This window comes from Microtus oregoni, unplaced genomic scaffold (genome assembly GCF_018167655.1).
Source record: "Microtus oregoni isolate MIOR12 unplaced genomic scaffold, Mior012 000001F_ref0000356, whole genome shotgun sequence".
Lineage (NCBI taxonomy): Eukaryota > Metazoa > Chordata > Mammalia > Rodentia > Cricetidae > Microtus > Microtus oregoni.
Window position 1 is genome coordinate 78108209 of NW_024543060.1, and position 13260 is coordinate 78121468.

General features: G+C 37.1%; 1 protein-coding gene across 1 annotated transcript in view; it reads left to right on the forward strand.

Annotated features, from left to right (window-relative positions):
- Window positions 1-13260, forward strand: part of Lrriq1 (leucine rich repeats and IQ motif containing 1) — a 129603-nt gene that overhangs the window by 59013 nt on the left and 57330 nt on the right. The window contains exons 20-23 of the mRNA XM_041673590.1: window positions 3425-3517; window positions 4169-4290; window positions 4802-4897; window positions 5149-5231. Coding sequence (XP_041529524.1) covers window positions 3425-3517; window positions 4169-4290; window positions 4802-4897; window positions 5149-5231 — 394 coding nt within the window. The remainder of the gene's footprint in view (window positions 1-3424; window positions 3518-4168; window positions 4291-4801; window positions 4898-5148; window positions 5232-13260) is intronic.

Below are 13260 nucleotides of genomic sequence, written 5' to 3' on the forward strand. Positions count from 1 at the left end.
TTTCTAATTCTATATGTTTCCCAGATCCAGAAAGACAAACATGATATGTACTCACTTATAAATGTATATTAGCTTGGATGTTAGCTGTTAAGTAAAAGACAATTATTCTACAGTCCAGACCAAGAGAGGCTAAGTCACAAGGGAGGCTAGTGGAGGGAATCATAGATTTATTTCCCTGGGAAGGGGCAATAAATTTTGTTACTGTATTGGAAGTGAGTGAGAAAGATGAATAGGATGGATCAGGTGGGTGAGAGAAGGAGAGGGAGAGAGTTTGCCAAGAGATGATTGAAGTTGGGGCACATTTGGGGGAGGGGTTGGAAACCTATAGCTCTGGGAACTTTGTGGAACCTCTGAGGGTAATCTTAGCAATGACTCCTAGTAATAAAGGAAACAGAGCCTGAACTAACCATCTTCTGTAACTAGGCAAGACTACCAGTGGTAGGACAGGGACACCATCTCAGTCATATTTATTTATTTATTTATTTATAAAAGACTATCTTTTCTCATTTTACATACCAATCCCAGTTCCCACTCTCTCCCCTCCCCCCTTTTTCTCCACCTTCCCCTCCACTCTGCACCCCATCTACTCTTCAGGGAGGGTAAGGCTTCCCATGGGAGTCAACAAAGTCTAGCACATTGCTTTGAGGAAGGACCAAGGCCCTCCCTACTATATCTAGGCTGAGCAAGGTGTCCCTCCAAAGAGAATGGGTTCCAAAAAGCCAGTACAAGCAGTAGAGATAAATCCTGGTCCCACTGCCAGTGGTCCCAAACTCTGCCCCAGCAAAAACTGTCACTCACATTCAGAGGGCCTCGTTTGGTTCTAAGTTGGCTCCTTCCTGTTAGGACAGTGTTGGTGATTGCCCATTAGCTCCGGTTAGCTCTTTCAGTGGGTATCTCCATCATGGTCTTAACCTCTTTACTCGTATTCTCACTCCTCCAACTCTTCCACTGGACATTGGGAGCTCAGCCCAGTGCTCCACTGTAGGCGTCTGTCTCTGTTTCCATTAGTTGCTGGATGAAGGTTGTATGATGATATTTAGCGTATTCATCAATCTGACTACAGGGCAAGTTCAGTTCGGGCACCATCTCCCCTATTGCTTAGGGTCTTAGCTGGGGTCATCCTTGTGGATTCCTGGGAATTACTGTAGTGCCAGGTTTCCTGTTAGACCTATAACTGTTCCCTCACTGAGATATCTCTTTCCTTGCTCTCCGTCTCTGTTTATAAGAAAAAGAAATACTCGTCCTTCTTGGAACAATCTTGACTGAACACTAAGTGTTTAGGATTGAAATGTGACATGTATGATTCGAAGTGTGCCCCAGTCAGACTTAAGTGTTCTAGAACCTGAAGAATTTTGCAGACGCCATGCCGTGACCAAATTGGCATAGCCAATATCAGCTGATTGGGGTGGTGAAAACGGCAGTGCTGAGATGGAATTGAAATTATGATGCAGCCCCTAATTGGAAGCAAGCAGACCAATGGCCCATTAGACGGGGGCCCATCTAAGATGAATGGGTAACTTTCCAAATGTCACAAGTCCAGCATACACTGATAACTTCAGCATCTGGAAAACAGGCTCAGTCAGTGACTCAGTTTCCTCAGGGAATAGCTCTCACTGTGAGCATCCTTAAGGATGTTCTGTTTGCCAGATGTGTCAGGGACAGAGAAAATGTAACTGTGTTAGGATACTCCCTTCTCTGTGCAAGAAAAACACTAGTCAGATGGCTCATTGTCTTTGACTAGTTATCATCTTCTCGTTGTCATTACAATAAGATCACTGATTTCATAGCAGCTGGTGTGCAGCAAATGTGATCATTCCTTGAATTAATCTCCATTGCCACGCAGAAATTAATTTTAAAATTTGAGCCTAAGTCTTGTCAGGAGTTTATGTTGAGCTGAAATTCATTTTTCAAAGGATAGTCATCAATTTTGTTTTTATCATCTGACATGAATTGGACAAACTGTTCTGAATGTAGAAGTTAGCGGGGGTTTACTGAATTTCTGACCCAACTTAACAAGTAATTAGTATTAGCAGCTTCAACATGCAGCAAACATTTGCAGGATCTTATTTTCTTAATTTTCTCAGAAATATCAAAGCAAACGTCCTTCATGACAACCCTTTCATTTCCAAGTCTGACTAATATCCCTTTGTTTCCTTTCATTGTTGAGTCTCCAAAGTACACCATTGTTTCTGGACTGCCATTTTCTTATCAACCTAAGATACAGGAAAGGAAAACACCAAAGGTTTCAGTGAGAGCTCCCTCTCATGTCCTCTCTCTCTCTCTCTCTCTCTCTCTCTCTCTCTCTCTCTCCAATAATGCTTTATTTGAGAAGATTCACATTTCAATAATTTATTTGAAAAGTATGATTTGTATGTTTGTTATTTACAACATAATGCTTTAAAATATCTCTTTCTGGTAGACTGAAAATCTTAATTTTATGATCAAATGCAGTAACCGGTATGTTTATTGTTTTGTGATGAGAATAGTTACAATTCTCTCAGAGACGTTTATTTAGTACATTGTTAGTTGCTACAATTACCAAAAAATTCAACAGATTTCTGAAACTTATTCCTCACTGCCCAATTGCAACTCTTAAAATCAGTCTAACTGTGAGATAGAAATGTGTGTTCTGGTTATCCTTGCTCATAAAGAATCACAGAAGTTTATTCTGAGATATATCAGATAAGATAACCCAATTAAATAAAATTTAGATAATTATATCTTAAGTGTACAGCACTTATATAATTAATATAACTTCATTGAATAAAGATTAACTTGGGAATTGTACAAATGAAAAAAATATGATTAAGGATAAAAAGAAGGAGTTCAAATGGAGAAATTTCACATTTGATGTATAAGCTAACTGTTTTCCCATTTGAAGAGCTGTGTATCTTAGCAATGATATAGCATACATTTTTATCCATTCTAACAAATTTGTCTTTTATGTCCACCCAAAATATTCTGAAATTTGGAAAATAAATATTAAGGCAAACCTTAGCTTATATGTAGTATTTAAAGAACATTGATTCTGATGTGTTAAAATATTGTAGTTTAAGCATCAGTGTTTACTAGAAAACATAATTTGCACGACAGTGAGCTAAAATACTGATGCTTCTTGGCTACTTCTAGACTTAACTGGAAGTCAGTAATGAATAAATATACAGAAAAATGTTTACCTAATTACTGCAGCAATCAAATATCAGCTCTTTCCTTAACCAAAGTGTGTGGATGAAAATCCCATCATTGTTTTATAATGTGGGCCTTAACCAGAGGCGCAGCCTCTTGCAAGGGCAAGTAAAGCTTTCCTATAAATGCGAGCTCTCGTAGACTCTGGGACTATTTCTGGTTACCATACAGTTTTAAAGAAACTTGGTAGAGCTTTGCAAGTGACGCCTTGTCCACTCTAATGCCATTACTCATGCAGGATGCCTTGGAGAAAGACTGGGCAGTTTCAGATTCCACTGGCGGCTTCCCTTCACAAACACTGCCTCTCTCCAATCAGCTGCCCTGGCCAAAGGTAAGCTGCCAGGGACACTTCGGACTGCTCCATCTTTGCTAGCTCTGAAGGTTCTGCTCTGCCGGGGTGATTAATATTGCAATTTATTGACCTGAAAAACATAATTACTTTTAGAAGCCTTTGACTTCCTCCTCATCCCCAGATGTAATTTTTCATGTAGCTTTTCTTTCATTTGCTCTTTATTTTTTTTTTCTTTACTTTGGATTTCGTTCAACGCTTTCTTTAACAGTAGCCAGCAGGGGGAAAAAAATGATATACCTCAGCTGCATATTTGGCAGTAGGATAAAATCACTAGTTAACAGCTCTTTGAAAATGCAGAAAGACACTCTGAGAGACAGCAGCTGAGGATCCTCAGCCAGAGGTCAAGGGACCTCAATATCTGTTATTTATTTGATCATCTTTGAAGTTTTTGTTTTCTGAGATGTTTTAAGCTTTGCAATTAATCATTTTGTACACATGAGCTATACCAAAAAGCATTGTCTTCACCTTGCAACCAAGGAATGAATATTCAAACATGTTCCAAAGCTTTCAGCTTATTATCATTTTAATTTTGTAATGAATGTCTCTTTTGTGATCTATGCGTGTTAGGTAGCAATAACAAAGCTGGAAGTGATCAATTCCTTTTACATTTGTTTACATTTTTAAAATAAGAATGCTCGGACTTTGAAACATGCTGAAACCTCCCTTGCTGTACCCACGCATCCAGCTCAGGCTTGGCTGTGCAATGAGAAGGAAAATTTGTTTTCATCAGAACACACCCAGTTAAGTGGCAGGTAAGCTAAGCTGCTCTTTTAAGCGGGGATGAACTGATGAAGGGCAAGGACAAAAGTCCATATCCCTTACAAAAGAAGAATCATTATAGAAATAAATGTGGATTTCCTGGCTTAGAAGATGAAACACGTGCGGTGGTCAATATGAAAATTCCAGGGTTCAAATTATGTGGAAGAGACCCATGAAAGCAGCGACAAGGCTTACATTTTGGTGAAATAGTGAAACAGTCGTACAAACAGATCTTCACGACTTGGCAGGTAGAAAGGAGAAGCAAATGAAAATCCCAGTGCCACAGTCTTCTCAGCAGAAGAACTGAAGTATGCTTCATGTAATTGAAATGTAAACATTTTAAATTAATGGAAGGCTTTTATTACTTTTTAAGATAAAGCTCCTCTGTGTCTTACATAGATATCATTTTCAAGTTTGAGACAACATAAACAGCTTGTAGTTTTTATAAAAGCTGACGTACGGGTGATGATTCAGTTTTAAAAAAAAATGCAATTCTGTTAACAGATCTGAAAATAGAACTTTATCTAGGACACCTGAATCAAACACAAGTAAAAAGAGTTTGCTGCAATCTGAAAAAGAGGAAAAAATTTCAGAAGAATGGTAAGTCCTCCATTTTATACTAAAGAAAACAAGAAATTGAAGGACTGCTGGATACCCAAGGCAGATATGGGTGGGGGGGGGCATTTAAGAAATCATTCTTCTTTAAGAAACTAACTCACCTGTGTAGTAAGTTAGGCTTTCTTAAGGGAGATTACAAATTTACTGAATGCAGTATAATTGATACATGTACAGTCACATGTATGTCTATGTATAACTAGGTTTTTGATATTTTACATTTATCTTTTCAATAGGGGCTTTAAGGATATCGCCACAGCTCAGCAGATGCTAAAGAGGGCACAGAAAATGAAATCAAAAAAATTAAGGAAAAAGTTAGGTAAGTAATGACCTTTGAGCAGTAGCTGTATGTAATATTGACTATAAAATTTTAAGTTAAGCTTTCAATGTCATATTTAATATAAACAAATTAATGCCCAGGTAACTATATCTAAGATAATAACTACAATCCTCAACTTCCTAAGAAAATTATGCTATCACATTTAATGATATATTTTGCCCTTTTTATTTTAAAAATATTCTCTGTTCCATACACATTAGTACTGACTTTTCTGTGTGTTGTTCACTCTAGCAATTATACTATAATTTCTCTCTAAGCTGGTATATTCATGGAATGTTGATTCAAAAACCATCCGCTTAATGGACTCGTTCCTTTGAGAGCTCTCAAGTTGATTGGTCAGTCAGTAAACTAAATACATAAGTTTGGTAGATTTTATCCATAGAGATTGCACATATGATCCCTTGGAAAGAAACGTAATTTATTTTCTATTATGATTTTTGAAGAATTTGGCAAAAATTGGAAGGCATCTTCTTATTTTTTCCTACTCACTTCTGAAATTGTTCTACAAATTATTTATCTTTCTTTAGACATTTTGATTCAGTTTTGTATCCAAGAAAAATATAAAGAAATAGGAAACAGCTATGATTTTATATATTTTCTTAAAACTATTTAAAATTATCTACATTTTTTATTTAATGTTTATCTTTATCATCTTATGAATTCATGGGTTTACAATAAGGCTCATGGCTTTTCTAATGTGCACTTTTGTTATAATTAACCAAGAAGAAAATTCTATTTTTGTAGTTCAGAAATTACATTTGTTTTCTGTGTTCATTGAATTACGAATTGTATACATATGTGAAAATGCTTAAAATATATATTGAAATAGCAAAAATAATTTCTTATTTTAATAAATCAAATGCTTGTACAACAAGCCAATTGACTGATAAGTCACTAGCCATTAATAATTTCATGATAACTCATTTTTGAGTTTTTAAACATGTAGTTTTTCTATGTTGGTGTGTTATTAGTTATTTTAATATCAATGCTTTATCCTTCAGAGATAACTATTATTTTGTAGCCCATTCATCAGATACGAAGCATTGACCATTTCAAAATACTAAAATGAGTATGAGTGGATGCTGCACCTTCCGTTTGCCTATACCTTCTCTTCACTTATTTTGAAAGTCCCAAAGAAGTCCATCTGCTGTACACCGAACCATGTTATGTCTCTGTCAGTAAAACAGTAACTCCAAACCCAGATTGTAACTTCCATGCCAAGTTCAAAGGCAAAATGATTTGAGAACTGACCCAGTCAATATTCAGTAAATAATTGCTTTTTCTATTCTAGAAGTTTTTCTAGACCTTCAGTTAATAGAAGTAACACCATGCTTGCAGTCCCCTCTCGTTGGAGAGCGCTGAAAAAAAGTTTACGTCACCAGAACTTTCATGATTCTGCCAGTGTAAATGTCTTTCTTCCTGTTGTTATCATCAAAACCTTATTCGTATTGGTTGAGGAAGATGTGAAAAGTCAGCATTATTAAATGTTTCAGCAAATGATTCAGCAAGTAATATCTGCATAGATGTGACTTTTCCTTTCTTTCTCTCTATTTTACTTATTTATTTTAAATTTTATGGTCACAGCTATATAATCTCAAACAAAAAAAAAGAGCTTCTTTTTGTCAGTCACAAGGGGGCATGATAGGGTCAAAAATGAGAAAGGAGACCCCACAGGTAGACTTTGTAACTCCTTTTTAAACTCAGTGTTTGGCAGTGGTGAATCAGTGGGATGGGCCAGGTAAAGGTTGTCGTCTACAATTGTGACTTTTAAATGAAAATCATCACCATCTTACAGGATTCCAATAATCTCTTTACCACTGATTGAGAAATTTGAATCTTTGTGTTTCATGTTTGTTGCCTTTTTTACATTAACATTTATTAATGACACAAAATCAATTTGTCTTTCCACTCAGAATGTTAAGTAAAGAATTTAATAATGAATCTCTCATGGTTCTTGTGATTTCCCTTATTCCTTTCTTAGAGTAGACATACCCCATTGGAATAAGAGAGGTTAAAAATGAGAAAGAAAGAAAGAAAGAAAGAAAGAAAGAAAGAAAGAAAGAAAGAAAGAAAACCAGAGGGACCTTCTTGAATGATCACGTTGTGTTTAACTGCTGTTAAATCTGAGATTTATCACTTAGACCATTTTAATCTACGAATAAATTATTTAAGGCTCTGTACAATTGGTTTTTGTTTAGAGATTAAAATTTAAATCAAATTCCTGTTGCCTTTCCAATTTCATAATTCAATGGTGATGTGCCATTAATTTACATGAATATGACAACAATTTAAAGTTGTAGTCACTAATGTTCGAAAGCAATATTTAAATCTAAATTCTGCTAAAACAGTAAAGTTACCTAGAAAATCTTAAATATTAGTGGACATATTCAATATTTCTGTGGAAAACTTGCCAACGTGAAAATTTGAAGCCACACGAGGGCAGCATTGTCCACAAAAGTGCTGTGAGACTCACTAGTTCTGTTGGCTGCAGAGATCAGGGTGTGTATTGTGTGTCACTGTCTATGAATTACATGGAGTCAACAATATTCTCTGTTCTAACACAGCAGTGATCCTCAAAAAAGCCAAATATACACAGAGAATGCAGAAGCTTTAAATATCAGTCATGGAAAATATAAAATAATCTGGTCCGGAGAAAGCACTTAATATTTCCCGTTTGCCTCTTTTACATACTTTCATTAGCCAAGAAAGATGAATCCACAGTATTTATTTAATGTTCAAATGAGAACATGGCAAGTGCCGAAAGTCCAGTAAGTGGAGAAAGTAGGAGTTAATGAAATAAATTCCCAACAGAGGAAGAAAACTGCCACAGAAACTGACTAATCATGAAACACAGTTGAGGACAAGTGGGGGCAGCTGTGAGGGAAGCCCCAGTGCTGCTGAAATCTGTGGGCATAAATAAAGTCATCTGCTCTAAGGAGCAGCGGGACCCAGTGTCCTGCGTAGTAGAGTTTACAGGCCTCTGGCCCAGGCCTGGTTTGTTTCATCTTACTACTTTGATATAAACTATCATTTGCTCGGGAAAAAAAAATAAGAGAAACAGAAGAGGGAAGAATGGGAAGATGATGACAGGATTGCTTGCAGTCTTGAGAGGAGTTCAACAATGTGTGACGTTATCGTTGTCATAGCTTACTCAGTTTGTTTGGGTTGTGGTTATTGTTCTTCTTGGTGATTTTTTTTTTCCTTCCTGATTGACATCAGCTAGAAACAATCCCGACTAATCGCATTTTGTTCATTGCCCTTCTCTTTGCTCTGTTGACCTACTGAAGGAGACACAAAAGTAACTTCAGAATTTGGGGACCAGAAATGGAGTTAGCAGACACTGAGGGAAGTTTAAGATACAGGCCTGCAATGAAGAACATGGTGTGTAAAGTGAGAGTTCCTGGTTGACTGGAAAGATGCAGGGTCAATAACCCGAGGGTAGTGAGCATATCTTTGAGTAAGACTAGACGAGTGGGCTGAGGAGAGGGAGTGGGTGGCTCTTCTGGATGCCTAGGACGCCTTAGAAGCGCTAAGTAGAGGGATCTGGGTGCCTAGAAGCTGGCCAAGTATAGGGCAGAAAATGTAGAATGCTAAAATAATATGTTTTTCTCCTTATTTATGAGATCGATGCATGTTGAATTTATGCTTCTGTAATTAAGGAAAAGAAAAAAAAAACAAGAGGAAACCAAGCAGATTAATTTATTTTTGAAGGAAGGGTGGCAGACAGGATAGAAATGATTCACCAATCATTTTAATACCTACTAGCATTAAGTATGTGATTCTCTCTTGTTCAGTAGGTGTTCGTTGGTGGGTTTATTTCCAAGAAAAAAAAAATGGCTTAAGCCAGTTCCTATCATGACATCATATCCAAGAGTTAAGTAATGTAGAAAATTAGGAAAGATTCATTTTGTGCATTTTAAGCTGTTCATCGGTTGTGGAAAAAGAGTTTCCAAAGAGGTAATCTAGCTAATGAATTTGTAAGTGAGAGGGATCAAGAATGATTAATATTGACCAAATTTCTTAAGATTTATTTTAGTGACCTCTAAGAGTTCTAGAAAGAATCAACAAGAATTTGAGCCAAGCACTAATTTGGTGTGCTTCCAAAATCGATAATAAAATTCACTTTGAATTGTAAGCAGTCAAGTATCTATCTATTTTGCATAAAACTCCCTGAATCTACTAATATGTCTGGCACCTGACTCAACAAATTATATTAAAGATATTGACGAACATTTAAAAGTGTATATTTATGGCTTTGTTAGTCTTTGATCAATTATAGATTTATATATGGGAAGTTATATTTAAATTAGTACATAAAATGCAGGTCTATGCAAATAAAATTGGTGCTAATGGGATTCCAGAGGGCCAGTATGGATCCCCAACCACAGAGCCGTGTTTTCCATATGGTGCTGGTTTAGGGACATGATGGATGCCAGAGTAAGAGAAGTAGAGATCTCACTTTGTGTTTTCAGAGAGCTGATAAGAGCAGGCAGGATGTGACAGAGGAGTTTCTCTGTGAAGTACTGGAGAGGGCAAAAGACCAATGCCTGAGCCGCCTATGAAAGTGAAACCCCAAGGTGTGAGCTGGAGAATGTTTTCCAAGGAGAACTGTATATAGGGAGTGGAGGCAGCCAGAGAGAGAGATGTCTGTTGTGGGAAGCAAAACGAAGGGCAAGAACCCCTAGCCCTTTGAAATCAAAGTACTGGAGATGAGACACAGCTGCAGGGTTTGGTCTTTGCCTAGCTGGGTTCTAGTCTTGCTCTAGTCCGGTATTTCCATACTGTGTCCCTTTTCTTCCTCTTGGGAATGGTAATAGATACAGAATCTATACCGTGCCACTATGATGGAAGTATACGATTTGCATTTTTATTTTACAAGAGTTTATGACTAAAAGATTGTCTTGATTTAATAGAAGAGACTTTAGGTTTTGGACAGTGCTAAGACTGCAGATGCCTGTGAAAACATTTGATGTGGAATTTATGAAATTCACATCAACTAGAGACAAAGCTGAGTGCAGCGGCTGAAATTAGAACTGTCCACCGTAGTCTCAAGCATGTGAACACTTGGTCCCCAGTTGATAACACAGCGTGGACGAACCTTCAGAGGTAGAGGAAGCACATGAGACAGGGTATAATTTAAAAAGCTTGCCTGCTGTCAGTTTGTCTGCTTTGTGGTTTTGGTTCAAGATGTGGGCTCTCAGGATCCTCCTTTTAGGTCCATGGCTGCTGTTTGTTGCTGAGACTCTATTCAGGCATCATGGATTCATATCCCTCAGGAATCATATGCTAAAATAAACTCCCTCTTTTCGTGTTGGTTTTTGGTTTAGGTGCTTTATTAGAGCAATATAAAAGTCACTAATACAGTCATTTAGTTTCAAGAATGTTGGCTCCCACTGAAAAAGCATGGGATAAAACCGGACTCTCTGAACATGGCGAACAATGAGGGCTGATGAGAAGCCAGGGACAATGGCACGGGGTTTTGATCCTACTCAACGTTCTGGCTTTGTGGGAGCCTAGCCAGTTTGGATGTTCACCTTCCTAGACATGAACGGAGGGGGGAGGACTTTGGACTTTCCACAGGGCAGGGAACCCTGACTGCTCTTTTGACTGGAGAGGGTGGGGGAGGAGTGGGAGACATGATTGCTGATGTGATTGGTTAATTCTCCTTCTAGTTCCTTTGAGATTTGTGGGGTTTTTGCTTTATAACTTGCATGCTGTAAGGAAATAAAGGAGTTCCTGCTTGACTGGACTACCCACTGCATCTGATTGTCTCTAGAACATGGGGGCTGGGTGGCAAGCAGGGCACTTCCTCTCCTTAGCCAGGGCCAGTTACAGGCAGGTGGCTCAATTCTTTATGCGGAGCAAGGGAGTGTTCTGCATAGGAAACCCACAGTTAATCACAACTGACACTATAGAAACTGAAAAAAAGATTATGCAAAAAATAGAAACTTAATGAGTAAAATAATACTGCCTTCATGAGATAATGGTTATAAAACATCACACATGGAGCCAAATGCATACATGAATTTGGTTCTCATACTTGAATGTCTCCTTAGATGTGTTTAAAGATTTTTTTTTTTTTTACACTGGCAAGGCATTTTAGGAGAGAGAAAGAACTTTTAAAGTAACGATAATGATAGACAAGTATATTTAATGAGAAACACATACTTCAAAAGCGAACCATGTTGGATCCAATCGTGTACTCTTTCTACCTGTTCTCTGCACAGCCTACCTTATCCTCTGAATGATTAAAGGTATTTTCCAGTAACTGAAATCATTTTAAAATGTTGTCATTATGTGTGTTCAGCTTCATTTGCTTGTGGCAATTGTTGAGTGCCTACACTTATGTGAACATGTAATTTATACATGCTGTGTCACCTCTCCTAGTCAAAGTCAGTGTTGGAAAGACTTGACAAAGTGCATGACCAGTTTGCTTGTATCCGTGGAACTAGTAAAAGGTGGACATAGGATCTGGCCCACTATACAATGTACATAAAATGATCCACAAGTTCTTCTCTTTACAGTATCCCTGTTTTCCCAGCTTCCCTGCCTGACTATGTGTTTTTTAAACTTCAACTGTTATTATTCATGGTGTTATTTCTAGGGAGCTTTGCATCCATTTTTTCTCTTTTTTAATAATTTATTCAAATTCACTGTATGCACCTTGCTTGAAGGTGTCAGATCCCCCGAAACTGTAGTTTTTCTCATTTTAAATCACCAAATATCGGTCTTCTTATCATTATTGCTTTGCGATTAAAATGAACTTTTGAATCAGTTTAAGGTGATGCAATCAACATGTTCTGAAACGAAAAGGATATTTATGGTGCAGTAGGGCTCCTCATATGCTCTTGGAAAATAAAATTATTTTCATGAGTATTTTTCAGACATGCATTCTAAATAGTTTCTGTATATTAAAGGATTGGCTCTGAATGAACAGTATGAAGGAAGTATGTACTAATGATACCCCTGCTTCACATATGAATTTGTACAGAGCAAGAATGCTTGCTGCTTTTTCCAAGAAAGTTCCAGTCTTTTATCCATAATGTTTTGTCCTTTAGAGTAAAAGCTAACCAAAAATAAATCCATCTATCTATTTCCTATATTCAGAGTATTTGCCAAAGACATAAATTATTAGAAAATGTTATGATTTGCGCTGCCTTACGTTTGTTTGTGTCACGTATTGAGTGCCTACATGTCGGCAATGAGCATGATTGATTTTCAACCATTTTACCTTTTGCATGGAAAGTCAGTACTGTTCACGTTGGGAAAAGACAGATTGGAAGAGCAGTGTGTTCACATTCATACAACTGGTAAAAGCTGATACTGATATCTAACTCAGTTATATTGAATTGTAATACCATCCTTCTGAAAGCAACATAGATCTAATAAGAGTGTGAGAAGAAAGAAGACTAAGGGAGTGGGAAGATGATTATGACCAACCACAGCAATGAGCAATTGAAATTATACTTTTCATTATTGACTTCTTTTTTTTTTTTTTGAGATATCACTAGATATGTGGATGGCTTATATAGCATCCTGCCTGTGCTGGAAAGTATCTGTATGTTTGTTATTGTTGCTAATTCCTAGAGAGTTTTTGTAGGAACTCCCAGTGATTATAATCCCATAGGGTGCAGATACCTCAGAAAGGAGCCAAACTCTGACTTATAGTTTCTGTAGACATGATCAAAATAGTGTTTGTGAAACACAAAAATGAGCTTTAATGGGGCTCATTTATGCTGGAAGACTACTGGGAATTGTCAGGTTACTCGTTATGGAGCAGCCTTCCACAGATGCTTTTCTTTCTCCTCTCAGTGTATAGTTTGAAACTTACTACTTTAATTACTAAATTATTAATGTGCTCTAGTGTCTTCAATTTTTAAAATGGTGACTCTTTGTTTGATTTAATTCTATTACACTAGACTTACTCTCCTGGACTTTTTTTCCAAATAATTTAAGAGAGTAGGAAAAAATGTACCACCCTGAAAAGGTGGTTTTACCATACTAAAAG